The sequence below is a fragment of the Molossus molossus genome, unplaced genomic scaffold (genome assembly GCF_014108415.1).
Source record: "Molossus molossus isolate mMolMol1 unplaced genomic scaffold, mMolMol1.p scaffold_m16_p_4, whole genome shotgun sequence".
In the NCBI taxonomy this organism is placed as follows: domain Eukaryota; kingdom Metazoa; phylum Chordata; class Mammalia; order Chiroptera; family Molossidae; genus Molossus; species Molossus molossus.
The window spans coordinates 53,314,262-53,329,427 of NW_023425377.1; the positions used below are offsets into that span (position 1 = coordinate 53,314,262).

A 15,166-nucleotide genomic window follows, 5' to 3' on the forward strand; every position below is an offset into this window, starting at 1 on the left:
GTGCTAGTTTCTTGTGCTTCGCTTAACAGCTCAGGAAGGTGGAAGAGATTCTGTGGAATTATGAGAGGGTGACACTGAGACAGGGGAAAGAACACGGAATGAGTGAAGATGGATATCATGAAGTGAGTAAGTGAACACCCAAACACGTCTGCTTGGCCACAAATTGTCATTACCCTTGACAGTAAGTGTGGTTGATGTCCTCTCCTGCCCACACATGCATGAGTACATCCCAGCATCTTCCACAGCCAGGCCCTGTATCCCTAGCTCACACATGGCCCCATCCTGCCTCAGGCTGACTCTGCCCCCAGTTTTGATGGTCTCAGGCCCCTTCCTCCACTGCACAGGGACCCCCTTGCTCAACTTGCAGTGCAACATTGCTGTGTCCCCTGTTGTGACCTCCCCATTCCTCAGATATTTTGTGAACTTGACAGGCAGGGCTGGGGAGGTAAGAAGGACCCATAAAGCATCAGACTGCCTGGATAATTTTGGGGTAGGGGTAAGACATAGACACTTGACAATAAAACACATTCTGGAGCAAACGAGGAATAAAAGCATGGGCATGTGGACACAACGGTGGGAGTAGTGCCTATCCAGGTGAAGGCCAGTGAGGAGATAAAGGAGCTGGATCCTCAGTGTGGACCTCCAACCAGGACAGACACAGGGAAATGGACATATGGACAGAGACAGTGACCAGAAGGATGTAATCTGAAATCTTCTGTTGCTCATCCTGCTTCAGACTGTATCTGACACCAGATTCGAGGGCCCAGGCCCCTTCCCTCACTCTACACGCCAGACTGCTCAGGTAACAATACTATGGTTGTGGTCCCTTCCATGGTTCCCTATTTTTTAGAAATCTGTGTTCCTTACAGGTATGACTAGATGAAGGAGACATGAAAAGGGCTGCCTAAATCTCTCTCATGAGTTTGCATCAGTGTTCACTCATCACCTCCTGTAGCTCCTGAGGTCAAAGCCGGGACTAACCAGGGCTGACCTGGACAGACCAGAATAAGGTATTGCCCTGGCCAGGAGGGTACATGAGCCACCTTCTTCCTGGCTTGTCACCCTGGTACAGTCATCCTTGGAATCCCCAAGCTTCTAGACGCAGCTCTCCTGAGCCACTTGTAGCTCTCAAATTCTATACTCTTTGGCTATTGACTGAGTGATAGCTCTCTGAGTCCACACTCCTTTTGTCTCCCAGTAGGTCTGACCAGCATAAGGGCCCAGTGCTTCCCTGCTGGAGATGCTGTGCTTTGTCCATGCAGCTTGAGGAGTCATGGTGGTGGCTTCTCCCCAAAGATCTGAACATTTGTGCACATGATAGCCCTGCCCAGCCTCCAGAATCCTCATCTTCACTGTCCATCTTATCTCATGAGTGGGTCTAACCAGGGCCTATGACATGAAGGCCCTACAAACCTGCAAAGGCGTCCTTCCCTCTACTCCTGAGACCTAACCCTGCCCCTGTGCCCCTTCATCAGTGTTGCTCCTTGGATCCTCCCAGGATACAGGGTAGAACCTTCCTATCTCTGTCCATCTGCTTCCCCTTCCGGAAGTGACCAGGACCTCATGAGGGCCACTGAGGACCAGGAACCCAGGACCTGTCACCAGACTGCCAACCATACCTAACCGTGCCAGGCCCAGTCTTGATTCCCCATCTCTGAGGGTCTCAGGCCTCTTCCACCATTCCATGGGGGAGCTTTACTCAGCTCACAGCACAACAGGGACATGGCACCTTCCATGGCCTTCTCAGGCTTCAGGACTTTTGTGAACTGGGGGCACAGGACTGGGGAGGGTCAGATGGATACAAAGACATTGGATGCTATAGTTTGCAGACAAGAAACAGGCCACACATACCAAGCTGGCAAAACAGGTACCTTCTAGAATAAGACCCCAGGGACACCAGTCAAGATGCCCTCATATGTACTGCTCTGATGTGAGGGGACACCCACCTGCCCCCTGCATGAGTGCTCACACAACTGGCTATCATCCACCACACAATGGATATGGCTTAGTCAGCCCTAAGCCCTGGGCCAGCTCACCTTCTCCATCTGAGAAAACCCCTACCCCAACCCTCAACCTAAGCTATCAGTCCAGCCCAGACTACCTGGACACACCCCAGTAAGCCCTCTACTACTGCAGCAGAGAGCCACCAGACCCACCACAAATACAAGACATGGAACATCAACCCAGAGTGCCCACCGGCCCACCAGCCACAGACACCAGTCACAGACCCTCCACCCCAACATGGACACCAACCATCCCTTCCTGGCTAGGGCTGTGCTCTCCAATCCAGCCCTTCCTGCCCTGCCCCCACCCACACCCATCTTCTAAGATCTAATCTCCTCCTCACCTTCCACACCCAATTCACTTCCACCTCTCTTTGACACCAACCCTTCCTCACCCTCCATACACAACTCCTCCTCATCTCCCACACCTACCTCACCTCCTACTCACCTCCTACACCCACCTCACTTCTTCCTCACTTCTCACACCTACCTCACCTCTACCTCCCCCTCCACACCCACATCACTATCTTACCCTCTACACCTGCCTCACTTCCCATGGCACCCAGATTCTAGACAGTGGACCCCAAATCACCTATATGGCTCTTTTATGACCAGTCACATATGATTGGCTCCCTCCCTCGATCATAACTCCTGACATCTCTGCATCAAAGCCACATTTAGATCTACTTCCTAATCCTTGCTGGCATGGCCCCTTGAGAGGACTATATTCCACCATTTGTGTTGTGTAACTGCCCTCCTTGTCTCCCCCAGATGTGACTCCTGTAAGAGAGGAGGCCCTTGTTCTCTGATCTTTATCTGAGAAGGCCTCACACAACCAGGTGCTGAAACTTGTGCTGCAGGATAGCAGGAGACACAGAGAGAGGTGGAAATAGCTATGCACACAAACATAGCAAAGGGACCTGCTCACACCCTCAGATACAGAGCCTCTGCTCCATGTGGCCACATGCAGTTTTTACCCTTGACTGTCAGCATGGCTGATGTCCTCTCTTGCCCACATATGCATGAGTACTCCCCGGCATCTTCCACCACCAGGCCACGAATCTCCAGCTCACACATGGCCCCATCCTGTCTCAGGCTGACTCTGTCCCCAGCTCTGAGGGTCTTGAACCCCTTCTTCCACTCCACAGGAGCCGCCTTGCTCAGTTCACAATGCAGTATTACCGTGGCCCCTTCCATGGTCTCCTTGCTTCTCAGTCTTCCTATGAACTCAGCAGGCAGGGCTGTGGAAGGTCAGAGACAGAAAACATCCTCCTCACCCTCCTACAGGAGATGAAAGGTACCACATGGGTTTGCATGGGCAGGGCAGGGGCACTCTTACCCTTCACGGTCAGCATGGCTGAGGTTGCCTGGTCGCCGAAGCAGCAGACATACTGCCCGCTATCATGGGGCTGCAGGTCCCGGACTACCAGCTCCAGCATGGTGCCCTCCTGCCGCATGCTGTACTTGGCACCTGGCCTCAGAAACTCATTTCCACAGCGCCACTCCACAGGCGCAGCTACAGATGATAGCTTGCAGCGCAGGGTGGCAGCGCCACCTTCCGGCACCTCCACATCCTTCAGCCCCTCCTGGAACTGCACCGGCCGTGCTGTGGAAGGCACAGGCTCAGCTTATCCTCACTCCTGCATCCCCTTGGAATTCCCCTACAGTTGAGGGGGGCTGGAGGCACCAGTGAATGGTGCAGGCAGGCCCACCTCACCTCTTCTATATCAGGGGCTAGTGACAGTGACCCTGAGACACCTGCCCCTCCAGGAGGGGGAGCCAAACAAAAGAACAAAGAAGGGTGGAGTGTCATGAGCTGCATTGTGTCCCCCGTCACTCACTGGAGCCCCAACCCCAGGACTTCAGATGGGGCTGTATTGGGAAATGGAGACTTTAAAGATGTGATAAAGGTGAAGTGAGATCACTAGAATGGGCTCTAATCCCATATGACTAGTGTCATTATAAGAAGAGATCAGGTCCTAGTCAGTTTGGCTCAGGGAAGAGACAGCCATCACCAAGGAGAAAAGCCACAGAAACCAGCACTACACACACCTGGATCCCAGACTTCCAGCCTCCAGGACTGTGAGAAATAAATATCTGGTATTTGAGCTGCTCTGTCTGTGATATTTGTTATGCAGCCCAGGATGACAAAAATTGATGGAGATGAAGCCAAGGCAGGAAGAGGGAGACACAGAGATTTCACAATACAAGACAAAGTTGGGAATAAATTACAGGAGACAGAGAATCAGGAGACCAAAAGCAGGCAAGGAAAGCTCTGTCAGCAGCAGAGACCCAGAGACGGACAAGAAGCAGTAAGAGGTACGAACTGCAGAGAAAAGAGCTGGCTAAATCTCCCACACCACCTGCCTACACACACACACACACACACACACACACACACACTGAGAGGGCAAAGACAGAGAGAGAAGGAGCTGGGTGAGTTCTGGGACCTCCCCTGCCCTGAGCAAGATGAGAGCCATGAACACCTGGAGCATGGCTGGAAGCAGCCTGGTCCTTCCTTCTTGGGGGCTCACCATGGACTCTGACAATGGAGCTGCTCCAGGTACCCCCAGCCTCACACTTATAGTGCCCACCATCCTGAAGGGTGGTGCCAGTGATAACCAGCTGGGCTCGGCGGCCTTCATGGCTCAGCTGGCACCGGGCTGATCCTCGCAGGGCTTTCCCATCCTTGGTCCAGTGCACAAGGTTGTCCGGGACAGTGGTCTCACAGACCAGGATCAGATCCTCCCCTTCCATTACTGTGGCATCTGTGAGCTCCTGGGAGAAGACACTTGGCTTCTCTGGGGACACAGAGAGAAGTACAGAGCACTTGGGGGCTCCTGCAGGAGAAGCTCCAGGTGTGGCTGCAGCCCAGGTAACATCCCAGGTCAGTGCCCATCTGTCTACCTCAGCCTGGAGACACAGACAGGCCAGGTTCTGCATGGCTCCCCACACCACAGGGACATGGCCAGTACTATGCCACATTGACCATGGAATCAGCTCTGCAAACCATGTGCAATGATTCATCCTGAAACAGCCATACCCAGCCTCCTAAGCCTACACTGGGACCCAAGGCCCAGCCCACAGCACCCTTTCTGTGAGCCCCATGTTCACACTGCATCTTGAGCCACATGGACTGGTCCCCACCACAGCACTGGGCATGCGGCCCACCTGTGACCTGCAGGGTGGCTGAGGACCACTGGTCACCTGCTTCAAAGTAGACAGTGCCCAAGTCCTTGAGCCCAAGCTGCCGTAGGATGAACACATGGTAACCACCTGACTGAGCCTCAATCTCATTGAGCTCATTGGTATGCAGGGGTGTTCTGTCCAGGAACCAGTGGATAGGCCTATAGTCACCAGGGGAGACATGGCATCTGAAGGTGGCTGAGGAGCCCTCCTGCACCTCTGCGTCCCTCAGATGCTCCATTATGAGCACTCTCTGACCTGGGGGGTGGGGCATGGTGGGCATGTCAGAACCCCACTGAGAGAAACAGGGTGCTCCCCAGACCTGGGGTGGGCTCCTGACTGTAACAGGTTCAGGATGATGAAACTAAGGAAACAGTAAGGGAGTCAGAACTGAACTGACCCAAAGTATTTGTTTCGAGTCCACAGAGAAACCCCAGTCCCCTCGATCCTTCTATGGAACATGAAGAGTGACCCACGATGGCCCCTCCACAAGCTGTGCTTCTCAACCAGTCCATGTACCTGTCCCCACAGCCACATAATGAAACTAAATCTTGTATTAATAGAAGACATTAGAGTGTGAAAAAAAAAAAGTGACTATGTTAAAACTTAAATCCAATGCTTTGGAAGTTTGACAATATAATTGCTAGAATTTTTTTTTTTTCTGTCAACTTAGGTCAGAGACACTTAGAAAAGGTCAAATGCAAAAATGGGTGTGTAACAGATTTCTCCAAATTTACGGGTGCCTTAAAGCTGCCATATGCCGAGCACCAGATGTCAGACACTGGATGCCAGACACCAGACACTCGATACTAGATACCAGGCACTGAACACTGGGCACCAGGCATTGGACACCAGGTGCCAGGCACTAGGCACCAAATACCAAACACTGGATGTTAAATACCAGCACAAGACACTGAATGCTGGGTACTGGACGCAGGACACTGGACACTGGACACTGGGCACCAGATACCACAAAGTGCAGATGGTGCATCAAGAGGTGAATGGTCAGAGACAAGGACTTCTGATTAAAGGACTGACACAGAGAAAAGGCATTGGCCACACCACCAGATGGGCTCATGAGTGTGTGTTTTAAGTTTTGTAAAGAGCATATTTTATTACCGTGTGGTGTTGCATTAACCGGCTTTCTAGTTAAGTATCTACTTTATTAATCTCACTGAGCTCAATGGACTCACTAGATTTTTTATAGGAAAGGAGAGAAAAACCCAGAGTGAGACTTCTTTGTTATTCTGATTTCCTGCAAACAGACCCTACAAGGGGCCTCCAGCTGACTCCAGCCTGGATGCTGGCCCTGGAATCAGGAAGGCTGAACTCATCCCTGCACACATGCTAACATGCCCGACAATCCTGGGCCAGCCTCTGACCCCATGTAACACTTCAGTTTCTTTATCTGTGAGATGAAGACAATGATGGTCCTCACCCTACCTGCCAGGTACAAACTGTTCCTCAAACCTGGAGACCTCCATGCACAGAGGCGGTGCATCTGAGTGCAAATACACATGAGCTCATGCATGGGGCTTGGCACATGCTAGCTCAAAAGGAGCTCCAGAAACACAAATGCAGTAATAAATGAGGACCGCTGACTCATTGCACAAGGTCTAACTGTGAGGGCCACAGAGATGAGACCACCCAAGGTAACCCCTCCAGGAGATGGGAAAACCAAGTCTGGTCTTGTTCAGGGGCCCTGTGTCAGCTTTAAATGAGGCTTACACTGGCCACATCACAAGCCATGAAATCTGTGCAATGCACCAGCCTCACCTTGCACCAGGAGCCGTGCCTGGGACCTTGCATGGCCAATGTCGCAGGTGTATGTGTCACTGTCTGTCTTTTCCAGGGCGCTGATCACAAGTCTCAAGGTCACGCCCTCCTGGCTGGGTTCATGCTTCCCTGAGGCATGCAGCTCACAGAGGCCCTTTCGCCAGGCTACCATGGCTGCAGGGTGCTCTGTCTTGCAGGTAAACACAGCCATGCCTTTCTCCTCCACCTGCAGATCAGCCAACTCCTCTGTGAACCAATTTGACTTTTCTGGGGGAAGAGACAAGAAGAGGTGGGGGTAAGTCCTGCAGACCCCAGCCTGCCCCTCAGGACATGGGCAGTTCTTTCTTTAGCCCCTTTCCTCTGGACCCCCTCCCTTTCCACCAAGGGCATCACAGTGGAGGCCCTGAGGGAATGGCCTCATGCCATGCTGAGGAAGATAGGCCATGGGGGCTGACCCAGAGTTTCTTGTGGGTTACCTTCCACTTGGAGGCTTGCTGTGCTCTTGGAAACCTCTGTCTCACATGTGTACTCTCCAGAATCTTTGAGCGAGACTGCATGGACCACCAGCATGGCCCTAGTGCCCTCGCTGAGCAAGTCATACTTCTGACTCTTACGAATGGCTTTCCCATCCTTCAGCCAGCGCACTGGTGTGTCTGCCCGCGACAGCTCACAACTCAGTATTGCATCCTCCCCTGGTATGGCCCGCTGGTCCTTCAGTGGCTTCATGATGTCCACCGGCCTTTCTGAAGGAAGCAGAAATAGCCTGTGAAGCAAGGCAATGGCAGAGCTGGTGCTTGGAAACCTTCAGGCTCTGGAGCCTGAGACCACAGATATACAACCTGAAATTCTAGGACCTCAGATCCACGAACCTCAGAGCTTTAGAATACCGGGAGTCTCCACTGTCACAAACAAGGTATCTTTGAAAGGGATATATGAGAGCACAGATGCTTTCAGCATTGTTCAGAGCCTGTGACTCAAGGTGTGGCCATGGCTGGTACCAGCTGTGAACCAAGCTTCACTGATCTGCGCCCAGTATTTATGCTGGGAGAACAACCTCAGTGATTTCACTGGCTCAGTGGCTCAGTGACAATGTGCCCTGGAGCTACTGCAGCAATTGGACCACAGATGGGAGACCAGAGACTCTGCTCCTACCCAGAGACCAGAGAACCTTACCCTAGAGACTGAGCCTCTGGATGACCAGAAACCCCCAGCATCCAGACAGGAGCCTCTGGGCCCCCACCAGTGGCTGAGAGAGATCATCCCCAGAAGCAGCCCCCTGGCCCCAGGTCCTGCTGCAGGCTGCCTGGGAAGAGCACACAGAGATGACTTGTCTGACCTGGATGCATGGTGCCCACCTCTGACAATGAGTGAAGCCTTGGAAGTGAGGCCCCGCACAGAGAAAGTCACCTCCCCAGTGTCACCCAGCACTGCGTCTTGCACAGCCAGGATGTACTTTCGGCCTTGGCGCATGGCCTGGAAGCGACCAGAGCTGCCCAATGTCTTCCCGCCGACTGTCCACATGGCAGTGTCGCCTATGTCTTCATGGGACAGGATGCACTCAAAGTTGCAGCCCTCACCCTCTAGCACCTCCATGGTCTTCAGCCTTTTGGTAATGCCCACGTGCAGGTCTGTGAACCATAAAAGGCAGCTGTCACATTGGCCAGGCCCTGGATGCCTGCTCAAGACCAGCGCCATTGAGCCTCATAGTGTTCTGGAGGCTCAAATACACACCCTTCCCAGCCCAGTCCAAGCAGGCCTGCTGTCCCTTTGGAAATGCCCCCTTGACCTCCAGCTGGCCACACCCTGGTGTTTGGATAGCCAACAGCTGTGAGTTCTGACCAGGGCACTGCCTTCCTATCTGCTACAGAACAAGGGGCAGAAAACAAAGCATCAGTTTTCACTAGCTCACATGCTTTGAAAGAGAAAAGATAGGTGTCCCGAGTGAAGGGGCCATTGAGCTCTGAGAAAACTACACCACCCTCCTCCTTTCCTGTCTCATCTCAAAACCCGCCAGATGTCAGGGACCCACCACCAGGTCATGGAGAACAGGCCTGCTATGCATATGGAAGGGAAACAAGAGTATTGGAGCTGGGCCAAGATAGCAACCACCTGGTTGGGGAACAAGACCCAGGTTGTGTCTGTGACCTAAGAGCTCTTCCAGGGCATCCCTGGCCTGACACCTTGACTTCTCCCTCTCCCCACCTCCAAGAGGCTCCTGTGACCAGCCCATGCCTGCCCACACGCATCCCCTGGTGCACAGTGTTTGTCTCCAGGCCCCTGTTGAAACTTGAGCACCACAGGATTCCATCAGATAAAGCCAATCAAACCTCCCACACTTCACTCCATTACTGTGGTCCCAACCTTCCTGCACCTGGGCCTCCTAAAGACCACATCAAGACTGCTCCACCCAGAGCTTGCCCAACATCTCCTGGTTCAGCAGAATAGCCCAGGCTTAGGAATGGGTGGGGCCTCAGGAGGTGGCCAGGGCCCCTGAGCCCCAGTCATGGCCCCAGCGCCTCAGCCACACCTCCACGCACCTTGCACACTGACATGCGCATGGGTCTCCTCGGTGCCTAGGTGGCAAGTATACAGGCCCGCATCATCCTGGCTCAGGTCGTGCACCACTAGCTTGCGCATGCCCGCCATTTGCAGAAAGTCGAACTTGTCACTGGGTCCCAGTTCCACACCATCCTTACGCCACACCACACAGGCCTGGGGGTCAGAGACCTCACACTGCAGAGCCAGGGTGCTCCGCTCCTCTGCGGACACATCATCCAGTTCTTTCAGAAACACCACTGGCTTCACTGCAGGACAGGGTGTAAGGAGGTGAGTAAAGGAGCCGCCGCCACCTGTGGAGACCTCTGGGGTGGGACCCTCACAGACCCCCACAGGGACACCTCACCTCTGACCTCCAGGTGGGCAAAGGCCTTTACTTTAGGGGAAGAGGCACACACGGTGCCTGCATCTGTCCGCCTGACCCGCTTCAGCACCAGTGTGTGGAGGTGGCCCTCATGGGTGATTTCGTGGAAGCTATCATTATAGAGGAGAGTCCCATTGAGCGACCACTCCACCTCTTCATCCTCGTGGGAAAGCTCGCATGAGAAACAGGCGCGGCCCTCCTCTGTGGCCTCCACATCCTGCAGCGGCCGTGTCACTGTCACCTCCCGCACTGCAAAGAGCACACAGTGAGATTCAGTGCACTGCACCCCCCCGCTCTCCCAGGGCCCTCCAGGTGGCCCTGTACCCCCGTGCTGCACACCTTCCACTGTGACCTGAGCGCTGCTCTGGGCGCTGCCGGCCTGGCACCGGTAGATGCCAGCGTCCGCAGGTGTGAGCCGCAGGACACGAAGCTCCGCCATGTGACCCTCTAGACTCATTCTGAACTTGTCAGATGGCACCAAGGGTGTGTCCTCCTTGTACCACTGCACAGCCTTGGGGGGTGGCTTGAAGTCACAGGACAGGACCACCGACTGTAGCTCACGTCCTGCCTTAGGTTCCAGTGGCCTCATAAGCACCACAGGGATGTCTGCGCAGGAGAAGAGAACAGCACTGCAGGGTGGGCCTGGCCAGCGGAGCCTGGGGAACTGTGATCAGCTACCCAGGCCCTGCACACCACAGCTGCCTGAGCCCCTCTTTCAGCCCACTGACTGTGCTCACCTGAGACAACCAAGTGGGCAGTAGAGCGCGACTTGCCGATGGTGAAGTGCACTGGCCCGGTCATAGTGGAGCAGGTGCGCCGAAGCATCAGCCGGTGCACTGTGCCTTCCTGCTCCATGCTCACATCCGCCCCAGCCTGCAGCATCATCTTCCCCAGCAGCCACTTGGGCGGCCTAACAGATGGGATGGAGGTCTCACACTCGAACCAGGCAGGGGCAGGCTCCATCACCGTCATGTCCTGCAGGTTCCGAACAATGGTGATGGATTGCTCTGTGGGAAAGAGGTGGGTCACAGTACTGGGCACTGGGAGGACCACAACCCCTACCTACCCCCCATTCTCCATGTTCCTTCCTAGAAACAAATCCTCCACCCACCCCCAAACATACATACACACACACACACACACACACACACACGTGCGCGCGCGTGCGCGCAGTGGTGGTCACATCCTCCCCCCAACCCTACCCTGACGCCCCCCAGTCAGGCCCTTCTCAGACCTGGCTGCCTGAGTATCAGACCCAATGATAAAAACTGCAACCCATCCCCAGGCACAGAGGACAGCTGCCCCACCCTCCAGTCCTGCCCACACCTTCCACAAAGAACTGGGCACTGGTCTTCACATCACCAGCATCACATGTATAAGTGTCCTCGTCCTCGGGCTGCACGTCATTGATGACTAACTTTCGGTAGAGGCCATCGCTGACCATCTCGTACTTGGGCCCTGGCCACAGTTCCACGCCACCCTTGAACCACCGCACCTGGGCACTGGCCCGTGACATCTGGCACTCAAATACACCTCGGTGCTTCTCCATGGCAATCTTGTCCCGCAGTGGGCGCAGAATGGATACTGGCAGCTCTGTGAGTGAGCAAGGAGGAATCAGGGTGGGTGCTCAGCCATCAGAAAACCCTAGCACTAGATGTTCTGCCTGTGCAGCCCCCAACCAGCCAGGCTAAGCCAGGTGTCACCCTCAGGGCTAGGACCCTCCGTACAATTAACCCTGAAGAAGGTAAGCGTGCACACATACCCTCACCCTTTCCACCCCTTGCTGTGCCCCTGTGCTACCCCACATCCACCCTTCTCTCTCCTGTGCATCAATGCCCCCACCTCGTGTGGTCACCTTGCCAGTCCACAGACTCTCCCTCCTTCTCTCATGCCCAGTTGCTATTCTTTCCTGTAATCAAGGCCACCAGGAGGGCCTCACATCCCTTCTCTCCAGCACCTGCTGCAGTCTCAGGAGGAATTCACTGGTACCTCTCTTTTAAACAAAGACAGGCCACCTCCCCAGACCCCTGTCTTCCGGCAATAGAGGCAACACCCCCTTTGCCTCCTCCTGGGTCACCCCTGTCCTGTTCTGGGAGGGGGCGGAGCGCTCCATGCCTGTGTTGAAACAGCTGGTGCAGCACCCACGCATGTTCCTATTTGGTGTCCAGCCCACACTCTCCCCAGGTTTCTTCACCTCTCACTCGGAGCTGGGCTCGAGATTCTGCATTTTCAGCTACAAATCGAATTTCTCCCGCTTCTTCTGCCAGGACCCTCCGGTAGATGAGCTTGTGTGTCCTTCCTGAGAACACAGACCACTCAGCACTGAAGGAGGTGTATGGGGGAGGAGGCCCTCCCACAGCCACTCACTGTCATCACACCTTCCTGGCGGATGCGCACGTTGTCACTGGGCCGAAGCTTACTGCCTTCCCGGAACCACTGAGCAGGCACCTCGTCATGGGAGACCTCGCAGGAGAAAGTGGCGCCCTCCTTCTCCATCACCTCCACATCCTCCAGGGGCCTCAGGATCTGGATGCTGCGGCCTAGGGCAGCAAGGGAGGCCCTGCCACACTCTGAGGCACAGAGCTGCCCGACCCCTCCTCCATTCCAAACTTGCTGAGTATGGAGAGCTTTGGGGCCAGAGGATCAAGCACCTTGATGGGGGACACAGGTTCAGGAGGTCCTTGCACCTGGCCCTGACCTCCCACTCTGCCCAGTCCTTACCTTGCACCTTTAGGGATGCTGAGGTCTGAACCTCGTGGGCATCACACACATACATGCCCTGGTCCCCAAAGGCACACTGGTAAATGATGAGAGTCCGGCAGGTGCCCTGGGCTGCTATGCCCACTGTCTTGCCCACACGCAGCTCCATGCCATCCTGTGGGGGTATGAGGCCAGGTCAGGCACTGGGGATGCCCACCCACAGTGAGGAGTGAGATGGAACAGAAGGGTCCGAGAACAGAGGCACCTTCAGCCATCGCACTTCAACATTGGGGCGTGACAGCTCACACTCCATGGTCACTTTGTCCTTCTCCGTGGCTACTACGTCCTGCAGTGGGCGGCTGAACCTCACAGGCAGCTCTGAGGAGACAGGAGGAGGAGATGAGAGTGGCAGGCAGGGGGGAGGTTAGAGGGGGGGTTGTGCTGAGCTGGACCAAATCATTCAACTGGTTCTAGGAATGAATGCTTTCCTCCCCCCCTCCCCAGGATTCCACGTCTTGGTCCCGGCTTGTCCCCCTGGGCCACCTTCAGGACAGGAATGGTTGCACTCTCGAGTGGGTCCCACTCCACCCCACTCCTCACGCACCAGTTACCACAAGCCTGGCAGATGTGTGCACGCCCTCAGCCTTGAAGGCAATGAGACCACCGTCCTGTGGCCGCAGCTCAGACAGTGTGAGGGTGTGGATGGGGCCTTGCACTGCCAGTTGGCATTTGGGCCCTGGCTGGAGCCGAAGGCCATCACGAGTCCAGCTGCCTTCCACGTCAGCATGGGACAGCTCCACCTCCATGGTGGAGGAACCCTGCTCCTGCACCTCCATCACCTGCAGGCCCCGCAGGATCTGGACCTGGCGCACTGCAGAGCAAAAGAGGGAAGGGGATGCCACTGCACCTAGACCATAGACCTAGAGGGGAGGCCAGCTCCCACCCACAGGAGGAAAATGGCCCTCATGGGAGGCCAACTTCACCCTCATCCATGTGACCCCTCTCCTAGTGAACCCCTCCAGGTTGGAGGTCCACCCCCACCCTCCCTTTCCATCCCCTTTTTAGGGCCAAGTCCCCAGTGAGAAACCTGCTCCCCTCCCTGCCCTCTCCTGAGTGCCAGACCCCAAGCTCAGCTGCCCTGCAGCTCACTTTTTACTGTGAGCTTGGCCTGTGTCTTGTCGTGCGGCGTCTCACAGCCATAGAAGCCACGGTCAGCAAAACCCACACTGCTGAGGACCAAGCAGTGATTCACGCCCTCCATGTAGATTGCCACCTTTTCGCCTGGGGCTAGGGCCATGGCATTGCGTGTCCACTTCACCTCCGGCCATGGCCTGGTCAGCTCCACCTCCATGGTCACTGAGCCCCACTCCTCCACTGTCTGTGGCTCCAGCTTCTTCTTGAACAGCACAGGAGCCTCTGGGGTCAGGGAAAGGGTGGTCACGCAGCCCACTGCCACTCAGGAATGCCAGGCACAAAGGGCTCCTGACCACCCCAGCCTGCAGAGCGGAGCCCCACCACATTCTGACTCCAAGCCATGCAAGGCCTTAGCAATACTCAGGGCCCAGCTGCACACTTGCCCAGGTATACTTTTATGGATCAAAATGGAGACTAAGGAAGTTTCTCCTTTTCCAAACCCTTTACATGTTCTGCTCCCGTGCTCTGTACAACCCTGTTATGCACAAGTGTCTGGAGCTCCTAAATGTGGCTGGTGACCAGCAACCTTGGGACACAGGAGTTGGTGAGACAGATGGGCTCTAAGCCCCCAGACCAGCAGCATTGGCATCTCCACTATATTGATGCCCTAGGAGTATGCACGTTAAAGAAGAGAAATGCTGGATGGGCTTCCCAGTCCCAGGCTGTGCCATGACCTCTCCAGAAAATGAATCTTCCCATATTATTCTCGTACTCAAGTATCTATGATGGCTCCCACTTATCCTCAGGTGAAGGCTAGCTCTCACTGGTACAATCTGGCTTCAGCAAGAAAAGTGCATCCTCACCTCCTACATCTGCTTGCACTAGCTGCCGATTCCTCTCCCTCTCATCTCACCATCTATGGGGCTCAGTGTGGGACACCTCTCTCAAACCAGGTGCACAGTGCAGCAATTTACTTTCTCTCCCTTAGAGGAGGTGCCCAGCCCTTCAGTCCCATCCCAGTCTTCTCTTTGCAACCAGCAAACCCTGTGTTTCCTGAGATAAGCCAGCGAGCAGCGGGATGCCGCAGGATGCCCATCAGGAACCAGCCAACCCCGGAGTGGTCCAAACTTCCGGCCACGCGCCCCTTCCTTTCCCCCCCACACACACACCTCTAACCCGCAGGGCAGCAGAGGATGTGACGCCCTCTGCCTCCGCAGTGATCTGGCCGGCGTCCTCCAGGGCCAGATCCGCGATGGTCAGGCTGTGGTTGGTGCCACTCTGTGTCATGAGAAACTTCTGGTTGGGCTGCAGCTGGGTGCCGTCCAGGAACCATGTAACCGCTGCATCGCTGGGGGTCACCACGCACTGGAAAGTGGCCTCTCGGCCCTCCTCCGCGACCACGGTGCTCAGCCCAGACGTGAACTTGACCTCGCGGGGGACTGTGGAC

General features: G+C 55.2%; 2 protein-coding genes across 5 annotated transcripts in view; both read right to left on the reverse strand.

Annotated features, from left to right (window-relative positions):
* OBSCN (obscurin, cytoskeletal calmodulin and titin-interacting RhoGEF) overlaps positions 1 to 8,570 on the reverse strand; it is a 94,304-nt gene extending 85,734 nt beyond the window's left edge. For 3 of the 4 annotated variants that reach the window (XM_036239629.1, XM_036239630.1, XM_036239628.1), the window contains exons 1-5: positions 8,321 to 8,570; positions 7,442 to 7,708; positions 6,966 to 7,232; positions 3,343 to 3,609; positions 2,981 to 3,244 (exon numbers count right to left, since the gene is read on the reverse strand). In XM_036239629.1, the coding sequence (XP_036095522.1) occupies positions 2,981 to 3,244; positions 3,343 to 3,609; positions 6,966 to 7,232; positions 7,442 to 7,708; positions 8,321 to 8,558 (1,303 nt within the window). In that variant the 5' untranslated portion in view covers positions 8,559 to 8,570. Of the gene's footprint in view, positions 1 to 2,980; positions 3,245 to 3,342; positions 3,610 to 4,537; positions 4,566 to 6,965; positions 7,233 to 7,441; positions 7,709 to 8,320 lie in introns of those variants that run through there. The other variant, XM_036239631.1, reaches the window with a different exon arrangement.
* Positions 8,571 to 9,482: 912 nt separating this feature from the next.
* LOC118643777 (obscurin-like) lies at positions 9,483 to 13,882 on the reverse strand. Its single transcript, XM_036282166.1, has 11 exons — positions 13,735 to 13,882; positions 13,190 to 13,456; positions 12,851 to 12,963; positions 12,607 to 12,760; positions 12,264 to 12,425; positions 12,080 to 12,184; positions 11,212 to 11,478; positions 10,623 to 10,892; positions 10,225 to 10,491; positions 9,868 to 10,134; positions 9,483 to 9,769 (listed from the first exon to the last, which is right to left on the reverse strand). The coding sequence occupies exons 1-11, from the start codon at positions 13,880 to 13,882 to the stop codon at positions 9,483 to 9,485; spliced, it is 2,307 nt and encodes a 768-aa protein (XP_036138059.1).
* Positions 13,883 to 15,166: the final 1,284 nt, after the last annotated feature.

Coding starts and splice junctions, on each gene's coding strand:
- LOC118643777 (XM_036282166.1), bottom strand. CDS start 13,882: ATGGCCCTAGCCCCAGGCGAAAAGGTGGCAATCTACATGGAGGGCGTG. Junction 12,426..12,606: donor AGCATCCCTAAAGGTGCAAG/GTAAGGACTGGG, acceptor TTGCTGCCCTAG/GCCGCAGCATCCAGATCCTG. Junction 11,479..12,079: donor AGCCCAGCTCCGAGTGAGAG/GTGAAGAAACCT, acceptor GCTCACTCACAG/AGCTGCCAGTATCCATTCTG.